This window comes from Crassostrea angulata, chromosome 3 (genome assembly GCF_025612915.1).
Source record: "Crassostrea angulata isolate pt1a10 chromosome 3, ASM2561291v2, whole genome shotgun sequence".
In the NCBI taxonomy this organism is placed as follows: domain Eukaryota; kingdom Metazoa; phylum Mollusca; class Bivalvia; order Ostreida; family Ostreidae; genus Magallana; species Magallana angulata.
This window is the reverse complement of record NC_069113.1, coordinates 31985099-32008059: the sequence shown is the minus strand read 5'-3', so window position 1 is coordinate 32008059 and position 22961 is coordinate 31985099. Positions and strand designations below refer to the sequence as shown.

Below are 22961 nucleotides of genomic sequence, written 5' to 3'. Positions count from 1 at the left end.
AGGGGGGGGGGTATAGAATTTGCAATTGCACACAAATGACTAGCCTTATCTAACATGTCTCAAGACTTGTTATTCTGTCAAAAGACCAAAGCGATTAATTTGTTGCCACCACTGCTAAACAAGATGAAAGATAGCATTATTATCTTACATTTACAAAAGCAATTCAACATTAATGCATGTACTTAGTGGTTCTCAAATTAAATAAAATATAATATAAAGTTATCAGATATTGTTAGCAGAATTTTTAAAAATCTAATGTGCGGAGTAAGCTTTTATCGTGAATTCATGCTGAACAATTTAGAAGTATTAAATTGGGCTGTTTAAATCTTGTCAACTTGTATTTGAAAATCAATTCTTACTCCTGAAAGAAATAAAATCAATACTGCACTGTACATAATGCATACCTTCCTATATTCGCTCCAAAATCGATTGTTTTTCATTCTGAATCCGACGAAATGAATTCTAGTACGATCTAGTTTTAAAACGATCTTAAACTTAAAACTGCTATCAAACGCGTTGTTTAGCTATGAATAAATATATCGAGTATTATTTCAAATACAAATGTAACTATAATTAATAATGGTCTTTTTAAGGGGGGGGGGGGGTTAGATTATACTTATGAGATTTGCTTTGCGTGGATTATTTGGTACATATGTACAGTCACTGAGTGCACGATCTCCGCGAGCAGGTTAGGTTTTTTTTAAAACATGGGATAATGTACTGTATCTTTTAGAAAACAAGTTGTTGTCAAAAACGACAGTTTACACGTATTTCTAATCATAGTTATAAATACAGGGAAAAAAAGATCCTGGGAAAAAGATCCGGAGAGAGAGAGAGAGAGAGAGAGAGAGAGAGATTAATATAAACAGTAAAATGCTTTCTTTTGGTGTTTTTCTTCTATACGGGCTGTATTTATAACATTAAGCTTTGCAAAAATAATATAATATGCTTTGGGGTTTTTTTTCTGCAATGCTAAAACTATATACCTATTAATAAATATCCCTACCACATGCGCGGATCCAAAGGGAATGGGAAAATTAATAATGGGACTCTGGAAAATTTAAACAATACATTGATGAGCAGTCATATATACTATGTTAATAATTTGATTAATAATAATGTTTTAATGTAAAAAGTGTTTGTAATGTTTGTGAAAAGTATATTTAGGATTGGAAAGTCCAGCTTTATTGTTCTAAAAATAATCATAATGATTGCATAACATTGATGCAAACAGTAAAAATTCCCTGATATATATTTAGAGTTGATGACACGTGCAGTAAGTAGGACTAATGAAATGTCATTCCCCCCCCCCCCCCCCCACACCAACACCACCACCACCACAAAAAATATTATCAAGCAATGCTACACGTAAATGGTAATTGTTGGCAATGCTTTAACTTCGATTCCATATTACGATTGCTCCAAACCTACTTAAAATAAAAATAAAAAACCCAATATTTTAAACACAAGTAAAAAAAGGGAGGGGGAGGACTCTAATGTCTATCTCTACCTATCTCAGAATCCTAATCGAGAGGGGGTGTATAGACTCGTGTCCTAAAATTGAAATTTTAAGATGATTTTTTAATAACTGTTCTAAAATGATTGGGGGGGGGGGGGGGTTGGTTGGTTGGTGGTGGTGGTGGTTATAAAACAGTCAGGTGGTCAGCACCCCCCCCCCCCCACCCTTGCTACGTGCGGCTTAGTCCGAAACATCTGACGTTTTCCTGGCAAGTAAATATTAAAATCGTTAAAAAAGCCAGGAAAACGTCAGATATTTCGGACTACGTGCGGCTGTTTAATTCTTTATTTGATTTTATACACAAAACAGCCCTCATGCATTTACATTATGTCATAGGCTTATAGTTTTTTTTTTAATTTTCTCCCTATCACATGTTAATTATTCTCTGCGATCAACGATGTGATTAATTCTTACCTTTTATATATACGGCGTTATGTATCTGTAATTCAGTGAAGCGCAAATTGAAAAAAAAATTCAACCTTACCTTGTGAATGCACAATCTAGAATGACGACAACGATTTCAATGTCGGTAGTTTTACTTACTTTAAGTCATACTGAGAATTTATATCGAAAGTAGATATGGTTTTACCAAAACGTTCTTTTGAAAAATGATATGCAAACACAGACTTTAATTTTAATGTAACCAGTGTTTGACCGGCTTGCATGTTATCTTTCACCATGATATGATTATCAGTGTACTATTGAATTCTGCTACACGTGCAGATTTTGTGATATTCATCAAATACGGAAGTATTATGCCGAATCATTGGAACGTAACCTCGTTTTTTGAAAGTGTTCGGGGGATCTAATTAAGATTAGGCTTGTAAAATACTGATTAAAATCCGCTCCTCTACCATATTGTATAGCGTATCGTAAAAGTCTTTTAATTTTTTATAGTTTGATTGGTTGGGGAGGGGGGGGGGGGAGGACTACCCCGTATTTTTCCATTCCATTTTTACCTGTTTTTAAAAAAGTGGGGGCAGCCCCCGATGCAACGAGCCTGTATTATAGTCTGTCCCAAGATATTTATGCAGCACATTTGGACGATTTTTAATAAAAATACACTTACCTGTGAAAGAAGTGCAATTGAAATAGTTGAAAGGGATATTTTTTAAGATAATTTCATTGACACATTATCATCTTTCACTCGGAAAAATTCACAGGAACGAAAACAGATTCCTTACGGAGATTTATAATGGGGAATGTTTACATCTTTTCTCCATTCGGAATACACTCGGAATACATCGCGCAATATTTCAACGTTATCATCCGGGCTTGCTGCAATACAAAATCTCCGTAGACATCACATTTTTTAGCATTGTATTGAAACCTGATAAGCTAAGAGGGGCGTTTTGACTGAGAAATCTTGGAAATTTTTCATACTTTTGAATGAACATCGTTTGAATCCTGAGGTATTTATAAATATCAAGCAATTAAGCCAAATGTGAATCCAAAATATCTTGGGACAGAGTATAGATATCAAGTACATGTCCTTTTTATTATGTGTATCACGTCTTGTGTGAATGTAAAAACAAGAATTTTTATCTTGTAAAACCTGTTGCATGCATTACAATTCTCAATTTAATATCAGTTTACACAGAGATTGAGTCTTCAACCCATTAGATTTAAAATAGTCTTTTACCATAAATGAGGCTTTAAAACTGTTGATTATTTGATACACTGAATTTGGTTTCACCAATTACTAAAAACAGCGTCTATGTAAAAGAATATACATTCACAGTATGAAACATTAACATACATGCGTTCTGAAATACGTTGCCGGTCAAATAGATCGCAGTCTTTTGACCGGCAGTTCAAAATAGACGCAAATATTTAATTTGTAATAAAACAACAAAATCCCTTTGATTAGGTAATAAATGAATATGTTTAATCTGTAATAAAACAAAATTTCCTTGATTAGGTAATGATATGTTCTAGTGGCCAAATGATAATGAAGAAATAAAAAAAAGAAAACTGTACCAGAGGACCAAACTCTTAAAATTCAAAGCTGCCATCCTTCTTCACGCATGCGTACCGAGCGCAACGCTAATTTGACTGCACAGCCTGGTGTGTTATAGGCCCAATAATATCCAAAAGTGAACATTCAATGCGTAATTATATAAATTTATTTTTTGCTTGATATTTATTTGGTATGAACTATTTTTGTATCGTCGCTTTAAAGCAATTATACATGCTCTTTGTCAGGGGTATAAATAACAGATGGAACAGCCACATCGCATGCCATTTAGTGCGCGCCTCTGCAGCTAAACAGATAGTAAATGAAACTTTGCCAGGAAAACCCTTTTTATAATAATAAAAAAAGATATGATTTAACGATTATTTTCAAATGTAAATATCAAATTCGTAAGATTTATTCGAAAGCATCATTAAATCTAACAAGCATTCTGAGAGTATTGCATAAGCAATACACGTCTTCTACCGGTTTGTAGAAATTTGTGAAAACAATGCACTGTTATGCAGAGTATCATTTCCTATCGTCTCAACAGACCAACCCGATAACGAACCCGATTGTAATGATACAAAAATTAAAAAATTGGAATATAAAAAATTAATTTTCTCGAAAATATGACAACCAGGCGCTACAAAAGTGTAAACTTGATCTGTAGTTTGACATTTTGAAGCTATTCAGCAATTTTCATATTATTCCTCAAACGCATAAAGAAAAAAAGTGTGGAAAACCGAAGTGGGACAGATAGACGGACGGACAGACAGACGGACGGACGGACGCAGAGGAAAGCTATAGTCCCCTCCGGTGAAAACCGGTAGGGGACTAACAATAACATATTCATTTATGTTTACTTCTGCTCACTCGCCGTGATCATGATTGACGTGTTATTGAACATTGAACGTTACAGACATAAGTGAATGTAAATATTATTGGTTCAATTAAATGAAGTGACAAATTAAAATAGTATAGATGCCCCTTTTCTCAAAGGTGTAGGGTCATTTTAATTTTACGACTTAGTTCAAACCTTTAAATGAAAAACCTATGTAAATTATAAAATGCTCAAAAATATGTATGGAAACTCTTGCATTATCCAGAAGATCCCATCTCTATTTTATAGAGTACATTTTTTTTTTTTACAGAAAGACATTCTTCTATGTATAAAAGTTTTTGATTGATTTGTACTTTAATGATTCTTCTAGAATAATGAGACTTTGTATCACATATTCTAAACTGGAGGAAATTACAGACCTAATGGCTGAGAAAGAAATCAGACTTCAAATCCCATTAGAAGAAATGGATATTTTACAGCAATGAATATCTGAATTTGCAAGTGATGTTATTCCAAGACTTTTATAAAATAAGTGTTGAATATGTTAAGATCTTTCACAATAACTATATCCGCATTTGTCTTTTTGATATAAAAATGAAACATTGATTGTTCAAATAATTAAAACTATATGCTTATATATTTGATATGAACTATTTTAATTGTCTGAGTGTGTAGATTTCGTATTGAACTTGGAGATCAGTTGATTTCAGATCTATGCAACCAATAAAGTCTCTGAATTTTTGATACGAGTTTAAAGTAAATCCGCATTTGAAACAGCCATATGCCATCAATCAATAAAGGATTTTTTGTGAAAGACATTGTTGTGAAAAGAGAACTAACTACATGTATACTCAATCATATTTAATCATGTGATTACCATCTCCTTTCGTTGAATGCAATCATTAAACAAACATTTTGAAAACTGAATACCGTACAAATGTAGCAATTCTTTTTCTTGATAATTTATCATCTTAGATAAGTCTTGGTTTTGAACAACATCTATACTATTATATTAAAATAATAGACTCGAATTTTTGGTCTTTAATACCGATAAATCGGAAGAATACTGTCTTTTGTTTTATATATTCTAAACGAAAGATTACCAATTTGTTTTTATTTTTTCTCAGTTAAACTTCGCTTATCAATAATCAACGAAAAATCCTCAAAAAATTCCGGAAATCATCTGGAATTTTTTTATTTTACAATCGTGCGCTTGCGCAATACATTCACGCTAACGGGATCTTTAGTTTTTGTTTCCACAATATCATATTTGTATGAATAAACTCAGAAATGACAATACAAATACGGGTAAATTTCCGTTGGAAATTTGCTATGTATATTAATGATTTTTTATGAGAGAAAGTATAAAATAAGAAGTATACATTTCAACTAAGTACTTACTTTTGTCTTTCTATTATATTTTTTAGGAGAATGAAGATGGAATATGTTTTATCGTAAAAATGAATAATGTCCTACAGACCCAGTTTTACCAGGGACGTATATACTACTTAGTATATACGTCCCTGGTGTTACGATAGAATGCGTTCCGTGTATTGTCTCTGTAGCAAAAAAAAAATACGTGTACGTTGGTGGAAAAAGAGTTGAATTCTTCCATTATATGGGTTAAATTTTTTAGATGAAAGGTATCTACAGTCTCAAAAAAGTTTATGATGATGAATTTGACTGTTATTTTCAAGGCAACTTCATTAATTTTCTCCAAAATCGTTCCGGAGCGATTCTGCAATTTTCTGCTACATTACGGGTATAAAGGAGGCATTCTAACTGTGGCGAGGGCCTTTCCCAGACACAGTTAGATTATTCAAACTAAGGAAAGTGTAGTGAAATTAATAACATTAATTATTGTAGGCTTATAGCTTTGTTATGTAAAAGTCAATAATACGGTGTGTCGATGTATCTATTTCGTAAATGTCAAACCGTGCACGCACGGGTCAAAGTCTAGTATTAAAAAATAAAATGTCTTGGGTATCTAAAAAACTATATTCATTCATTAAGAAATAACTTTGATCAAAGTATACTGGATACAATATCTCAAAATATTTTATTTTGAATTCTACAAAGACATTTTATAATAATTTAAACATGTAACACCAGTATAGGCCTACATGCTTAATCTGGTATAATAGTTCTTTGCAATTTTATATAGTTAACATAACATATAACTGGACCACCACATATAACATTTTCCAGTAAACGAATACGTGAGAACATATAATTTCAAATGTCACAATTGTATACATACAAATTTACATATATTAACTTATATATATTAACTGGTAATCATTTAGTTAAAAGAAAATTCGACATGTGTATTTTTGCATGCTAATAGATCATAATCATGATAATTATGGATCATAATAAGTTTTGCAATAACACAGCTAAAGAAAAAGAGATTGTAGACATAGCTTTCATACAAGTAATATTAAAAAAAATCATTATACATTCAAAAACTTTGTCATCAAATGTATTTTGTGATACACAATTTGATGGAATGATTGCAACATACTTCCAAACGTGAATCTATATTGATGTACATTAATTTCATATTTACAACATTAAAAAAAATGAAATAATAATGAAAATATACACCATTCAACCCATCATACGATCTGAATGAATCTAACAATTTAAAATTAAGCATAATACAAAATTAAACATAGTCACATGGATTTATTGCTAGTATGATGCTTTTATAGCCACTTGGAAGCTTATCTAAGACAGGGTCGCCTTAAATATAATAACATTTTTATAAAACAAGGTATATACAAAATAATATATCAAAAATACAAAACTAAACACTTATACATACATTAAACTTATTAAAGTATACAAAACCAAATCATACAAATATTATAGTGTATTTTCGTATTTCTTTAAGTCTCCCATTCATCAATTCTGCATTCTATTAAAATTGTGTACTTCCATTCTTACACAATTATGTGTTATTTCTTCTCTCTTTTTAAAGAGTCATTATTGAACTAAATCATAGACACTCATCTACTTTTTCAATAATCTGGTTGGCTAGTTCCATGGCCTTGCTGGCTTGGGCTCTGGTATAGGCCTTTGATGGTTGATGACCGCCCTCTGGATATCGCATCCTCTTTGGTCCTTGGGTCAAAGTATGCAGCTCCCTAGCCAGGCATCGCAGTTCTTCAGGGCACGATTGAGGAAGACGTAAAAGGTTTTCACAGCGATTTACTCTATTAGCATCTTCGTTGTATTGCCATGCTGTCAGAGCTTTTTCTGCCGACTACAAATAAAAAGTGTTTAAAAAAGAACAAATTAAATGCAAAGTTTTTAATGTGTTTACCATGAATGTAAAAGATATAAGGGAGAGTAAACTAGCTAACTGGCATATAAAAAGAATATTTAAAGAACAAGAGGCCCATGGGCCACATTGTCACATGAGAAACAATAGGAATGATAATATCAGCTTAATGGAGTCATAATACAAAATATCTGGACATTGTAGTAGACAACATGTAGATCCTGAATAAAACATAGGTAAGCACAGATTACAAAGCTAACCGACACGAGGCTTCACCTTTATAAGGCATCACATATTTAAAACCACCTTTATCATATTATATGAAAATCATAGTTAATGATTTTGGATATTCATAGATACTGTTCATTTCATAAGGTGTTTTCAGTAACAATGTTTATCAGTTCACTAAAACGATACTATACAATATTGTATCATATGATAAATCATGAAACAATATAATTCTATATTATATAATGATACAATAATTATAGCCAGCGCCAAGCAAGCTCTACCGGCAAGGCGTGTGTGAATAGAAAATTCGGACTAGTTGCACATTCATTCAACGGATTTTTTTTTGGCGTCAGTAAATCGGACCAGTAATGCATTGTTTTAATCGTCCCAGTAGTTCCCTGTAATCATGGCAATTTTTATCACTTCACACTCTCACGAGACAATATAAAAGCAATAACGATGTATGCAACATACAGTCTCTGTTTTCTCTGTGTAAATTGAAAAAAAAAATTACTGAGTATATGTTTTTTTTAACAGGGGGGGGGGGGTGTCGGGATGCTCTATAATAATTCAATTTTTATATGTAAGTTTAAGAAAAAATGTCTACTGCAAAAAAGGGGATGAAGCGACGTCCTACCCCTGTGGGTCATGATTTTCACAACCTTCAGTTTACGCCAGCTTAGAATGCTTCCACATAAGTTTCAGCTTTCCTGGCCAAATGGTTCTTGAGAAGAAGACTTTTTAAAGATTTACTCTAAATATTCATATGTAAAACGTCGACCCCCATTGTAGCCCCACTCTACCCCCGAGAGTCAAGATTTTCACAACTTTGAATCTCCACTACCCGAGGATGCTTCCACACAAGTTTCAGCTTTCCTTGCTGATTGCTTTCTGAGAAGAAGATTTTTAAAGATTTACTATATATATTTCTACGTAAAAAGTCTATCCCCCCAATGTGGCCCCGGCCTACCCCCAAGTGTCATGATTTTCACAAAATAACTTTAAGTCTACACTACATGAGGATGCTTTCACAAAAGTTTCAGCTTGCCTGGCGTAATGGTTCGTGAGATAAAGATTTTTGAAAATTTCTCGAAATTTTTCAATAATTCCTAATTATCTCCCTTGGCAAAAGAGCGTGCGCCTTAATTTTCACAACTTTGAATTCCCTTAGCCTTAGGATGCTTTGTGATAAGTTTGGTTGAAATTGGCCCAGTGGTTCCTGAGAAGACGTTAAAAATGTGAAAAATTTACAAACAGACGGACAGACAGACGGACGATAGCCAAATGTGATCAGAAAAGCTCACTTGAGCCAAAAACTTAAACCACCTCCAGCATCTGAAATTAATGGCCCAGCATATTAGATTTTCAAGTCCATAAGTAGGTCCAGATGCATCATCAATGCAAGTTTGCTGAAGATGGGACAAAAAGATACAGGGCCTGCGCCAAAAACTTAAACCAGGTCCGGACGCCGACGCTGATGGTATAGTATAAGCTCCCCATGACCTCGTCTCGGTGAGCTAAATCCATTTTCCCCCTCGATATTCTTTATAATCAAGTCCTTTTTTCTAACAGGATGATTTTATAGTTTTATCACGTTGAGTATTGTAGTACTCATAACGATCCTAAACAATTGTTTATATATGGGATGTAAACCTACATCAAACTATATGTATGAACCCCTTGTGAGGCCCATGAATCGTCCAGAGGCCATATTTAAAGCAAGTGTACAGAATCAGCAATATGTCATAATGCATAATTGCATAAAAGTAAAACCCCGATTTGTGGCCCTACCATATACCAGGGATCATGGTTTGAACAAATTTAAATCTACCCTGCCTAAGGATGCTTCCACATAAGTCTCAGCTTTCCTGACTGATTAATTTCTGAGAAGTAGATTTTTATAGGTTTACTCTTTATATTCCTGTGTAAAAATTGAGTCCTCATGGTTACCTTACCCTAACGCCGTGGGTCATGATGTTCATAAATTTGAGTTTACACTACCTGTACTTACTTTCATATCAGTTTCAACTTTCCTAGCTGCTACTTTCCTGAAGAAATTTACTCTATATATTCCTATGTACCAATTTGACTCCCCATTGTGGGTCCTCCCTACCCCAAGGGGTCATGATTTTCACAAATTAGAATTTACACTAGCTGAGGATACTTCCATATCAGTTTTCCTGGTCTATGGTACTTGGGAAGAAGAATTTTGAAAAATTCTCACATTTTTTCTACAATTCTTAACAGTTTTCCTTTGAAAAAGAGCGTGGTCCTTAATTTTCAAAATGTTGAATCTCCTGTGCCTAAGGATGCTCTAAGCAAAGTTTGATTGAAATTTACCCAGTGGTTCTGGAGAAGATGTGAAAAGTTTACGGACAGACAGACGGACGATAGACAAAAATGGATCAGAAAACTTTACATGAGCTTTCAGCAAAATGGAGTTAAAAACTTAAATGCAATTTTTGATAAAAGGATATGCCAATATCTTAACTACAACTTTAAGAAATAATATTTTTTAAAAGTTTGTATTTAGAAAGTTCGAAGTCGTTTTCATAGGTAGGGGTCATTACATTTTCTTGAATCTCTAAGGATAATGAGGACACAAACTGTTTATAGAATTAATACATACTCAGCGCATTGTCTATTGTTCTCAATTGAATGGTTCTAGTAGTTAAATATTTATATATACATGCATAAGCTTACGTTAAGGTAAGGTTTGCGGCTTGCAATTTTTAGAGTTTATACAAAAGTTACATACCATTTTATTCACTATGCCCAAGTCTTTTTTTTTTATTATAAAAGAAAAAATATATAATTATTTAAATTCAGAATAAAATGCAACAAAAGTCAAATTCTTATATAATGAAATGTAAACGAAATCATCTGATTTTAAATCTTTCGAGTTCAATCGATTTAAGGAAAAACTTAGTATGTGTGTAATCTGGTGCTTCTTAAACCATTTAAAAACCATGTGCCTCGGACCTCGTTTTTGTGAAAATTAATAAAATGATTTTGTTCTGTTCTGTTATATACAAACCTAGCGAAATAAAAAAATGAAAAAAAATCATTCTCCTTGTTAAAAATGTCATATTGTGAGTTATGTTATGTAAACTATCTTGTCAAATATTTTAGTTTATGTTGTTTAAAATGGCCTCCCAATATTTTAATGTATAATGTTTTATTTTCAACGTCATTTTTCAATAAATGACATTTATGGAACCCGATATGTTGTTAAGTTTTCTTTTATTGGCAAAAAACCTTGCCTCATTGTTGACAGTATTTTTAAGAGCGGAGAAGTTTTACTTAAAAAATATTATGTCATATAAATCTTGACGTTATATCTGAAATAAAGGAAAGTTGGTGTTATGTCAAAATGAACACTGCGAGTTATCTCACTGTAACCGCAAACCATACCTTTAACGGAGATCAAGATACAGACATCCAACCATAGTTAAAAGAGAAAAAAACATGTTTCTTTTTGTTTTCGCGCTTTTGTTGTAAAAAGGTACATTTTGATCAGCTTTTGATCGTGATTTCTAACCCCAGGTAAGTTTATAAATACTAAAATTTTGCCACATGTAAGGAAGAATGCATTTTGCTTGGTGACATTGGTTGTCCATTCGGTTTCTTTATTTCTCTTAGATATTTCTTAGAAATCTCATATTTATCTTTAAAGCGCCTTATTAAGGTCTTCCGTTGATTGTGGTGTTTTTTCTTTCTGTCTTATTGTCCCCCTCCCTTTTTTTTCTCCGCAGAATTTCTCAGAGATAGCTAAATAGATTTTCTTGAAATATTTTGAGATGATGAGAATGTTAGTATTTCGAAGTTTTTCTCTTTTTTTTTCATTTTCGTTCGTCCGTTTCCTGTCCTGCAACAAAAACCTTGTCAACTTGAGATCTCAAAATTGTTACGGACTTAAATATCCAAACATTGTAGGATGATAAACCTTTTTATGTAGATGTCTTCAAACTTTTTTGTTTTTTTACGTATTTACAATGTATTTTATTTTTACACGGATTTAAAATATTATACATCCTTATACAGGTCATCTATTCGATGTTGAACAAAAAATATTTCACTTCCAGTGAGATATCTAAATTATCACAGGTAGTTTTTTTTAAACGGATTGTACCCGTGAGATCTCAGAAACTGTAAGTGATCAAGATACGAAACTTGCATGAATGATAGACATTTGATTGAAAATGTGTTCAACAGGTTTCATTTTGTCGACCGTCACTTCCGGTCCTCATCGGAAGGATTCAAATATATCAACCTGTTAATAAGTTTTACTGATTTCCTTTGACAGTTTTACTAGATTATTGAACAATGATGCACCATAGAAAAGTATATAATAAATACTGACTTTAATTTTTATTGGGCATATCCGTTTGTCCGTATTCTGTCCCGAGACAAAAGACATTGTCTCCTTAATATCCCAAAAATGGTAACAACTTGATTAACCAAACTTGGCAGGATGATAGACCCATGTGTATACATGCTTTAAAACTGTTTCGATATATTCGGCGTAACTTCCAGTCATCACAGGAAGTACTCCCAATTTCTTTTATTTTTTATTTTTCTGTTTTCTTAGCATGAAAGTAAGTAACATTTCAGTAATGGAAATACGATGAGTCATCTATACATGGTTAAAATTCTACTTTCGATGAGACATCTAAAAAATCCCATATAGTTTTTTTAATACAAATTTTACTAGCGAATTCTCAGAAACTATAAGAGATCAAGACACAAAACTTACGTGCATGATACACAATTGATCGAAAATGCATTTAACGGGTTTTATTATGTCGTCCGTCTCTTCCGGTTCTCAACAGAAACGTTCAATCTTTTTTTATTCAGTCTGATGAACAGTTATGTACCGGAAGTAAATGTACTAAAACTACTTTCTATAAATTTTTTTAATTACTACCATTTGTTCGTTTCCCGTCCCGAGACAAAAACAAGAGGCCCATGGGCCACATCGCTTACCTAAGGATCAATAGGTATGATAAAATCAGTTTATAATGGAGTCATAATACAAACTATCTGGACAATGTACATGTAGATCCTGTATAGATAAAATCCATTTTTTCCCCTGGATATTCTTATGTTTATACCGGTAATCATTAATCCCTTTTTTAACGGGATGATTTCATAGTCATATTACATATTCAGCATTGCAGTTCTCAAAAAGATCCTTAACGATTGTTTATACATGTATATATGGGATATAAAGCTATATCAAACTCTGAGCCTTCTTGTGAGGCCGAAAAATTGTCCTGGGGCCAAAGTCTTGACAATTATTAAGAATCATCTGGCTGATTAATTTCTGAGAAGAAGATTTTTAAAGATTTACTCTATGTATTCCAATGGAAAACTTCGACCCCACATGGTGGCCCCGCCCTACCCCCGAGGGTCATGATTTTCACAATTTTAAATCTACACTACCTAAGGATGCTTCCACACAAGTTTCAGCTTTCCTGGCTGATTAGGTTCTGAGAAGAAGATTTTTAAAGATTTACTCTATATATTCCTATGGAAAACTTCGACCCCCCAATGTGGCCCCATCCTACCCCCGTGGATCATGATTTTGCCAACTTTGAATCTACACTACCTGAGGATGCTTCCACACAAGTTTCAGCTTTCCTGGCTGATTAATTTCTGAGAAAAAGATATTTAAAGATTTCCTCTATACATTCCTATGGAAAACTTCGCCCCCCCCCCCAATTGTGGCCCCACCCTACCCCCGGAGGGAATGATTTTCACAACTTTGAATCTACACTACCTGAAGATGCTTCAATACAAGTTTCAGCATTCCTGGCTGATCAGTTTATGAGAAGAAGATTTTTAAAGATTTACTGTATACATTCCTATGTAAAACTTCGACCCACATTGTGGCCCCAACCTACCCCCGGGAATCATAGTTTTCACAACTGTGAATCTACACTACCTGAGAATGCTTCCACACAAGTTTCAGCTTTCCTGGCTTAAAGGTTCTAGATTTTTGAAAATTTCTCAAATTTATTCGTTAATTTCTACTTATATCCCCTTGAAAAAAGGTGTGGCCCTTAATTTTCACAACTTTGAATCTCCTTTGCCTAAAGATGATTTGTGCCAAGTTTGGTTGAAATTGGACCAGTAGTTCTTGAGAAGATGTTGAAAATGTGAAAAGTTTACGGACAGACGGACGACAGACAAAATGTGATAAAAAAAAGCTCACTATAGCTTTTAGCTCAGGTGAGCTAAAAAACCATTTTTTCAACGAGTTCTCAAAACTGACAAAATCTTACACAACTAATCTTAAACGAAAGACTGAACAATGCAGGAAGTTAAATTAACCATGTTCTGATCCGGCGTAACTTACGGACGTCACAAGAAATGCTAAACAAGAGGCCAATTGGCCTTAAAGGTCACTTGAGTAGCATATAACCCATACACAAACTTGTCGAGGAGTCTCATATATGCATTTAATTAATTAGGTTTCATTCTGGAGTAGAAAGTTTATAAATTTGTAATGACGACCACCTCACTGCCTGAAATTTTTCAAATAGAACTATGAAACCTATAATTTTTGCAAAAAAATTTAAAGATCTGGTCTACAAAACCATGAACTCAGTTTTCCTTTCAGGTGTGTGGGAGTAAAGAAGAATTTTTTTTAACATTATATGCATTAACACCTATACATCCATTTTGGCCCTACCCTAGAGTCAAAACCCATACTCCAGGGGAAATGAAAATGAAAATTTCAGAAGAGGACTTCCTGGTAAACATAATTACCCCCCCCCCCCCCACAAACCTCATGTCCTGAACCCCTGACCCAGAGGCCATGAATTTCACAATTTAGATACAGGAGTTAGTGGACATCATAACCATTTATTCAGTTTTTTGCCCACATGTGTGGGAATAGAAAAGAACGCTCTTTAAGATTTAAAACATTTTTACAATATGGCCATATTGGCCCCACCCTAGAGACTGAACCCCTAACAAAGGGGTCAAGAATTTTACAATTTTGGTAGAGGGCTTAATGGACATTATAACCAGGCATTTAGTTTTTAACAAAATATATATGGAAGTAGAGAAGAAGATTTTCTTAGATTCATTTTTACTATATGGCCATATTGGCCTCACCCTAGAGCCTGAACCCATGACCCAGGGATCATGAAATTCGCAATTTTAGTAGAGGGCTTCATGGACATCATAATCATGCATTTAGTTTTAACAAATATATATGGAAGTAAAGAAGAAGATTTTCTAAGATTTAATACATTTTTACTATATGGCCATATTGGCCCCACCCTAGAGCCTGAACCCCTGACCAAGGGGTCATGAATTTCACAATTTTGGTAGAGGGCCTCATGGACATCATAATCATGCATTTAGTTTTTAACAAATATAAATGGGAATAGAGAAGAAGATTTTCTAAGATTTAATACATTTTAACTATATGGCCATATTGGCCCCACCCTAGAGAGCCTGAACCCATGACCCAGGGGTCATGAATTTCACAATTTTGGTAGAAGGCTTCATGGACATCATATCCATGCATTCAGTTTTTTCCTCACATGTGTGGAAGTAGAGAAGAAGATTTTTAAAAATTTGGCTTTTTTGCATATTTAGCCCCGCCCGTGGCACCCCAGGGGTGGTAGAGCCATGAATTTCACAATTTAGATTCTTCTTAGCATAGAAATGATTCACACCAAAAATGGTAATGATTGGCCCGGTAGTTTTCAAGAAGAAGTTAAAAATGTAAAATTGTTAACGCACGACGCCGGACGAAGACCAATTGCAATAGGTCACCTGAGTGACTCGGGTGACCTAAAAATTGACTGTGTTCTGGTTTAAGGAGAAGAAATTACTGGAAAATTCCTTCACATCATATATCATCCAATTTCTTTTTACAAGAGAAATGATTTTTTTTTTGCAGATTAATACAGGAGAAGCAGAAGACATTTTATGTTGCTATAGCAACAAGAGTCTAGATTTCATTATAATTTGTTTTGTTTAGTGTATTTGGGTGATTAGAATCAGGTATTTTATAACGGCGATACACTCAGCGTGACATTTTGAGCCTGAAGATATATATCATACATAATTTAAATTAATAGGAAATCATCCATACTATAGAATAGTTTACCACGACAGGCTACTGCTTCATATCGCAAACTCTTTAAATTGGTGAAATATGTTACATATAGGAAATATTTATCTATACTGTTTATAAGAAATTCTTGGAAAATCTGATTATCGGTTATGTGCGTTACAGACTATTTTATTTGTTAATTCTTTTCAAACACGTAAATTATTACCACCGGCCACTGGTTTACAACCATCTATGGCTACCTATAGCAGCCGAAGTTATATATTTTGTTTTGAAACATTCAAAAATATTGCATACAGAGAGAGAGAGAGAGGAGAGAGAGAGAGAGAGAGAGAGAGAGAGAGAGAGAGAGAACCACTAGTCTGTGCTAAACCACTCATTACAATATTAATTTAACCTCAATTCAAATTTATGAACCTTATCAATCAAGGCTATACAAGTCAAAATTCAAGATATTTGCAGAGCAACGGTATGAAAACTACAAATTGTTTTATTGCAACACAGTTTTAAACCCTTATGATATTAGATTTCTGTCGGAAATTGCCCAAACTTTATGAAAATGACTTCAAATGAAATTACGCTTTTAATAAACTTTACAATAGTGACCTAAAACGACCAAAAGTACGGCATGCATATCCTTTGTGCATCATCTACAGAATACCAATTAAAATATAAATCATTTCAAGGTCAATGCAGTCTGCTTACCTGATAACTTGTAAAGCATATCCAGCTGAAATAGGAATTCTTTGCATTTCCAGATTGCAAAGCAAAGCGCATGTCATATTTAGCTTCATCCAGCCATATATTTGCTTGATAAGGTTGAGGGTTAGGGAGATAAATATTTTTTAAATGATCATTAGAAGAGCTTGATCGTTTGGATCGCCTTTGGTATTCTTTTTCTCGTTCGTAAAATCTGTCAGTTTCATTGAAAAACTTCTCACTCCAGGGACGTCTTCTACTGGAAGGTTCTTTTGTATCGTCTACATCCACATCTTCACCATCTTCAAGCAATTCAATGATCCTGCGAATGTACCGGAATACCTCTGTGGCTCTTTGAACATCTTCTTGGTTTTCGTCTGGAATCCACTTAGACATTATTCTGCGACAAATATTTCCCCTTTCATCTTCTGATAGTGTAAACGCATGTTTTAAACATTTTCTGATATCTTCGAATATTTCATCCAATGCCCTACTACCATTACACGGAGCATCAACATTTGCATCTTCTGAACCTTCATGTTTATGCAAAATTCGAGCTTGGAATTCTTTATAAGTACTTTCATCTTTAGAATTTTTAGATCTGTTGAACTTGTACAACTCATAAATCTTCATATTCTGTGCGTTATCCACTTCAATTTCAACAATATATGCTTGCAAAAGTGATATACTATTTTCAGCAGCAGCGCATGAAAGTTTTTCTTTTACTATTGCATATTTGTACTCCACGTCTCCACGTTTATTTTTTCCAGAAATATATGCCACATATTCACCAGGATCAAAGGATATAAAGTCATTATCTAGAATACTATGCCACCTTATTTCTACAATATCGCCAGGTTTAGGTAATCGATGGGACACTTCCATATTCAAATTTGGAACACAGCGACTATTCAGCAAAAATTCGATTTTCCTTGGACATTTTACTTGTGCACAAATCATACTTAATAAAGATCCTGTTGTTATAAAACTGCAACTTGTACATTCACGTATTGCCCTGGAAATATGATCATAATTATCTAAAATGACTTCTCCTGCATCGTTAGATTCAAAAAAGTTTGCATATATCAAACACGTTTTTTCTCCATTTTGGCAAGTGACATTTAAACAGTTCAAACAAGGTTGTCTTTCAATTTCTTTGCCTTCAAAAGTATATACCGTTTGCATCCCAGTCGCACATACCATTTGAATTCTACGCAAACTTTCTTTATAACTTGAAATCATTTCATCCGATGGATGCTTATCAGTCTTTAAAGTTTGTTCTTTCCTAAGCAGTCTCAATACTCCATTGACGAATTGGTCACATGAAAAAAAATCATTAATTTCTTTTGACACATCGTTTTCTTGAATCTCGACTTGTCTGATGTCTGTATCTGTCTTGATAATATCAGATATGAATTTTGGTCGAATATCAGATGGAAGTTTTTTTAGTTTTATTTGTAATGTTTCATTGCCCATTCCAGAAATATCAGACAAAATATCGAAATCTTCTTCGGTGGAATGAATCCAGTCATTATATGGAAGATTCATGAATACCAATGATTTAGAATTTACCAATCTTCCATCTCTTGATAATAGAAAAAGATCCTTGATATCAAACCACTTTAAATTGTCATCCGAAGGAAGCAACTTAAAGAAGAACTTCATAGCGTTGTGCACAATTTTCAATTCGTTTGGATTAAGTTCGTCTCCAATAGAGTGGATTTGATGTAGTACATTGGCAAATGTCTTTGAAGATATATTTCTGGTAACACCAAGTGTTTCAAAGAGTTGAATAAATCCTAAAAATTCATCTGGTACAGCCATCAAATACGGTTTCATTTCGTATTTTTTGTTCAAATGACGAGCAAATTGTTCACAAGGAAATAATCCAGGAAATTCGGACAAAAACACAAAAGGAATGTTCTGAAAAGTCCTAACATTCAATGATGAAATAACTTCTGGTTTGCTTGCATACTCATAAAATTTTTTCATAATATATGAAATCTGCTTTAAGCATAATTTGTTAAGATATGATTCTGACATGTTTCCAAGACTCTTACATACGGTCTTAATGTGAGTCATTACGATATCAGTAGTCGGTGCCTGAACTCCAAGTTTTGCCAATTCGAAGTTGTATTTGAAAGCCTCGTAATCAATCCATGATGGTAGAAGTCTACACTGAGTCCATGCAGTTACCAGATACATACACTGTACAGAATGTCTGAATGATATCAACTGGTTGGAGTCATCCGACGGATATGCACAAATTGTGACATAGAGATCTCCTATTGTGTCAGGAATGATAAATTTGATTTCACTCACTCGTTGAAGAAATTCTTCTGAGTGTGAAAATTTAAATAAATGACGAACAAGACATCGTGATTTCTGTTCAAGGTCTTTAGAAAAACCATATTGTCCCTGCAATTCTTGTTGTAATGCAAAATCCAAAAATAAATTAGTTGTGATTTTTGATTTCATGCCAACTAATGTCATAAAATTGTACCATTCATGTGAAGAAAATGGGTTTGGCGGAAATTTTGAAGAATCATCGCACATAACTTTCATAAGCTCATTAAAGGGATCAAAATAATATGATGCTAATTTGTAAGTATTATCATTTTGCCGTAAAAATGGAAGTTCCCTTAATGCATCAATAAGGCGAGTCTGTTCTTCATCATAATTTCCAGAGGTTCTCAATAATTCATCTCGTATGTATTCAAGATGTTTCATTCTGTTTTCTTCAGGTATATGGTAAAAATGTGGAAGAATATGTTTTACGTATACTTGACAAATGCTTTGTTCAGTAACATTGAAACGCTCAAAAATACATTGCAACCTATCATTTTGATGCAGCAAAATTTTGCTTGACCTTTCTGCCCATTCAATCATTCCATCTTCAGGGAGTCCTGAAGGAAGGGCCAAAATGTCGCGGTTTTCTTCCAGACTTATTTTCCATTTATGTACTGTCATGAACAAAGGCAGTTTTCTTAGCATTGTTAGACAGGTTTGGCTATTTGGCATTTCAAGGAGCTGGTTTAGTTCACCCGCAAAGAACTCCAGAATAGCATAACAGTCATTCATATCTAATTCGTCACAGTCAAAAATCAATTGTCTGTGAACAGAGAGACATTCTAATACATCATAAACTCGATCCTGTGATGCAACAAGATGACAAAGTGGATATACAGTCAGCAGGGTATCGCTATCCAATACAGGCAATTTTAACTTTTTAAAAGATTTTTCCAAAGTAGATTGAAATGATGACAAATTTATGACATGATTTGCGTTTTCCAACGGGAATAGCTTATGTTCAACCTCATTTAAATCTCCTGAAATAAGTCTACCACATTCTTGAATAGCAGGAATTATACTCCAAGGCAAAATAGGAGTAAGAATGCGCTTTATTTCAATTTGATCTTCAGTCTCCCCTACTTCATTCGAAAGAAATTTCCATAAAATTCTTAACCATAATTTGTTTGGGATGTTAGACTGGCTTGGATTCCATTGACATATCTTATGACGAAATGAGTCATAGTTAATGTCACGGGGCAACAGTTCTACCAACTGTTCAAGGTGCATCTCTTCAATACATCCAAGTTGTCTCTCTTGAAACAGTTCGTGCAGGTCATGGTGCAGTAATTGCTCTTTTGACTCTGGTATCAGTTCTGAAAATGATGTCAACAGAACCCTTTGATTTGTACTAAATAAAACAAGATTTCCACTTTCCAGTAAACAGAGTGGTAGTCCTTCTATTTCGTTGCTGAAGTTTTCACTTTTCATACAAAATTTGATACATGACTTGACATGATCAGATGTTTTCAATGGTGAATTTTTCAATTCTAGAGGTTTATTCTTCTCAATCATTGATTTGATGTGACATGATGGAGATTTCAGATAACTGATCAGACTATCTGGATTAAACTTGGTAATAGTTATTCCTGTATTTTCTATACTACTGCAAACCCATGATGGAGTGTCTACAAGTTTTGCCCCAAGATTTTTTGATATTGATCTGATTTTCTCACCTTCATCAATATTTGTATCGTCTATGAAAAGAACATTTCCATTTTCTTCATTCAAAGAATAACACAAAACTTCTGGATCTTTTATATAGATTGAACAAGAAGACAAAAATATCTTCATTTGTTTCACAGAAATATATTTGTAGACAGCACAGATTAAATTTTTCCAATATTGATCGGTAGCTTTTTTAATATCTGGAAAAAAGCTGTGAAATTTGTCAATTTTGTTCCTCAATATCCGAACATCATTTGTAGTTGAATCTAGACAGAGAGTTTTTTTCAATGATTCCAATGCTTTTGCGTAAGTCGGTGCAATGACATGACACAGCAACAAATTGTTCCACTCTGTGCGATATGCTTTCTTATCTTCCTTCCACAATCCTCTTCGAGATTCATTGTCGAGGGAAAAATGTCCATTGACATGCATAGTTAATCCAGTTTCACAAGGTAAAGGTAAAAAACAAAATGCTGATGCTCCTATTAACTCAGTGGTGTCCAAAGGCATTGCAACGCCACCTTGAGGCAAAAGACCTAAGTCATCATCATCAAAAGCATCCTTGACTGAACGTGGAATTTCAACTGTACTGTTGAATCCAAATGTTTGAATAATGCACCACTGTCGATCTTCATGTGATTTTTTTTTCAAGGTCACATCATACTGTACACTTTTCTGTTCAAAGTTGAAAATTTCCTTTTTTTGTTGAAATTGTGTGGCTTTCTGTACAACATACTCATCAAAAGCCAGTTTCTCCTTCTCGCATTTTTCTGATATAACTAATTCAGTGCAGGTTTTTTCGTTGAGTTTACCTTTTGTGATGTTTGCAATTGTTATTTTCCTCACATTTCGTAAAAACAACAATGACTTTGATATTTCTGATTCAAGATTATGTAACATATTGCGAATAATTCGTTCTGTCACTTCTTTGTTTGAAAGTTCAGACTTTTCGGCAAAAGTCTTAGTGCGGAGTGGAAGCCGGAATACTGTTCCAGTTGACTTCAGTAAAATATCCTCATGATAACATTTGAAAGCATCACGGAAAGGTCTGCGCAAGTCATGCAATTCAGTGAATCTAGCCCCTGGGGAGATTTCATCAGCCCCCGGAGCATATTTGCAATTAGGATCCATAACACATAAAGTGTCTTCAATCCCATCGGGTGATTTAGAAAGAAACGATGGTACATCAGTTATGTGGTAAACTGCATTGAATCCAACGCCATATTGGCCTGATTTAGTTGGATCACTTTCTTTTGTTCCGCGACCTAAATGCTGAATCCCAGCGATATCCTTTTCAGTAAAGTAACTATTGTTATAGACCAAAAGAGCTGGTCCTTGAAGAGGCTCCCATTTAGAATCAAATATTTTTTCAGTTTCATATGTGTTGAAATCTGTGATAAACATCACTTCGCTGGCTTTTGCATCATCAGCATTCTGTAACATTTCTTTCAAAACAGTTTCACTAAGAGGATACTGTAGAAGTATTCTTTTGATTCTATCGGATAATTCTTCTTTTTGTCCGAAAGGCCTCCATTGTTTTATATAATTATGCATTAGAGATCCACTTAATTTTGATTGAACCCCAAGAACAGTGGCATCTTTTCCTCTTATTTTAGGATGTATGAATTTTAAGGATTTACCTTTTTGTAACAGAGTGCTGTCATCCAGGCAAAGAATACGAATCGGTGTTAAAAAACCATGTTCATCTGGTATACAAATGTTTTTGTACTCTTCTGGAAGAACAGGCCTATCATACACACTAGCAAGTAATTCAACTAAATTACATGCAAGCTCCAGCGACTTATCATCTAACACTCCTTTACAACTTTCAGACATTTCCTTCAAAATTGGAATGACGTCTTCCTCTTTAAATGTTTTTTTCACTCCTAACATTTTTAAGAAGAACTCATTTCTCTTCCACTGGATTCGATCTAATCCATACAACTTTGGACTACACTTGACAGGAATTGTAAATGCTGTTTGGTTTGGCTTTATAAAAGTATTGTCAATAAATAAACAGGGTACATCTTTGAGACCGTCAATATCTAATGAAGGATCACATTTTAATTTGTTGTCTAGGTACTCGTAAATTTCTGTACATATTTTCTCTAGCAGTTGTCTGGATGCATCTGGAAGTGAATCAGGGCTCACAGTTTTGCAAACTACAGTCAATTGTTTGATAACTGTTGAAGGTAAAACCTCTTCGAATTCTAGTACTCCTATTTCATGAAGCACATTTATGTGATCAAATGAAAGTTTTAATGTTGGCAGGTCAACTATAAGCTCTTTGCACCCTACTACATTTACGCAAGTATT

General features: G+C 33.9%; 1 protein-coding gene across 1 annotated transcript; it reads right to left on the bottom strand.

Annotated features, from left to right (window-relative positions):
* Positions 1 to 6350: 6350 nt before the first annotated feature.
* On the bottom strand, positions 6351 to 22955 carry LOC128178810 (sacsin-like; the record flags this gene model as incomplete). Its single annotated transcript, XM_052846173.1, has 2 exons — positions 6351 to 7585; positions 16635 to 22955. Coding segments are annotated over 2 exons (6588 nt in total), but the record flags the coding sequence as incomplete, so codon positions are not given.
* Positions 22956 to 22961: the final 6 nt, after the last annotated feature.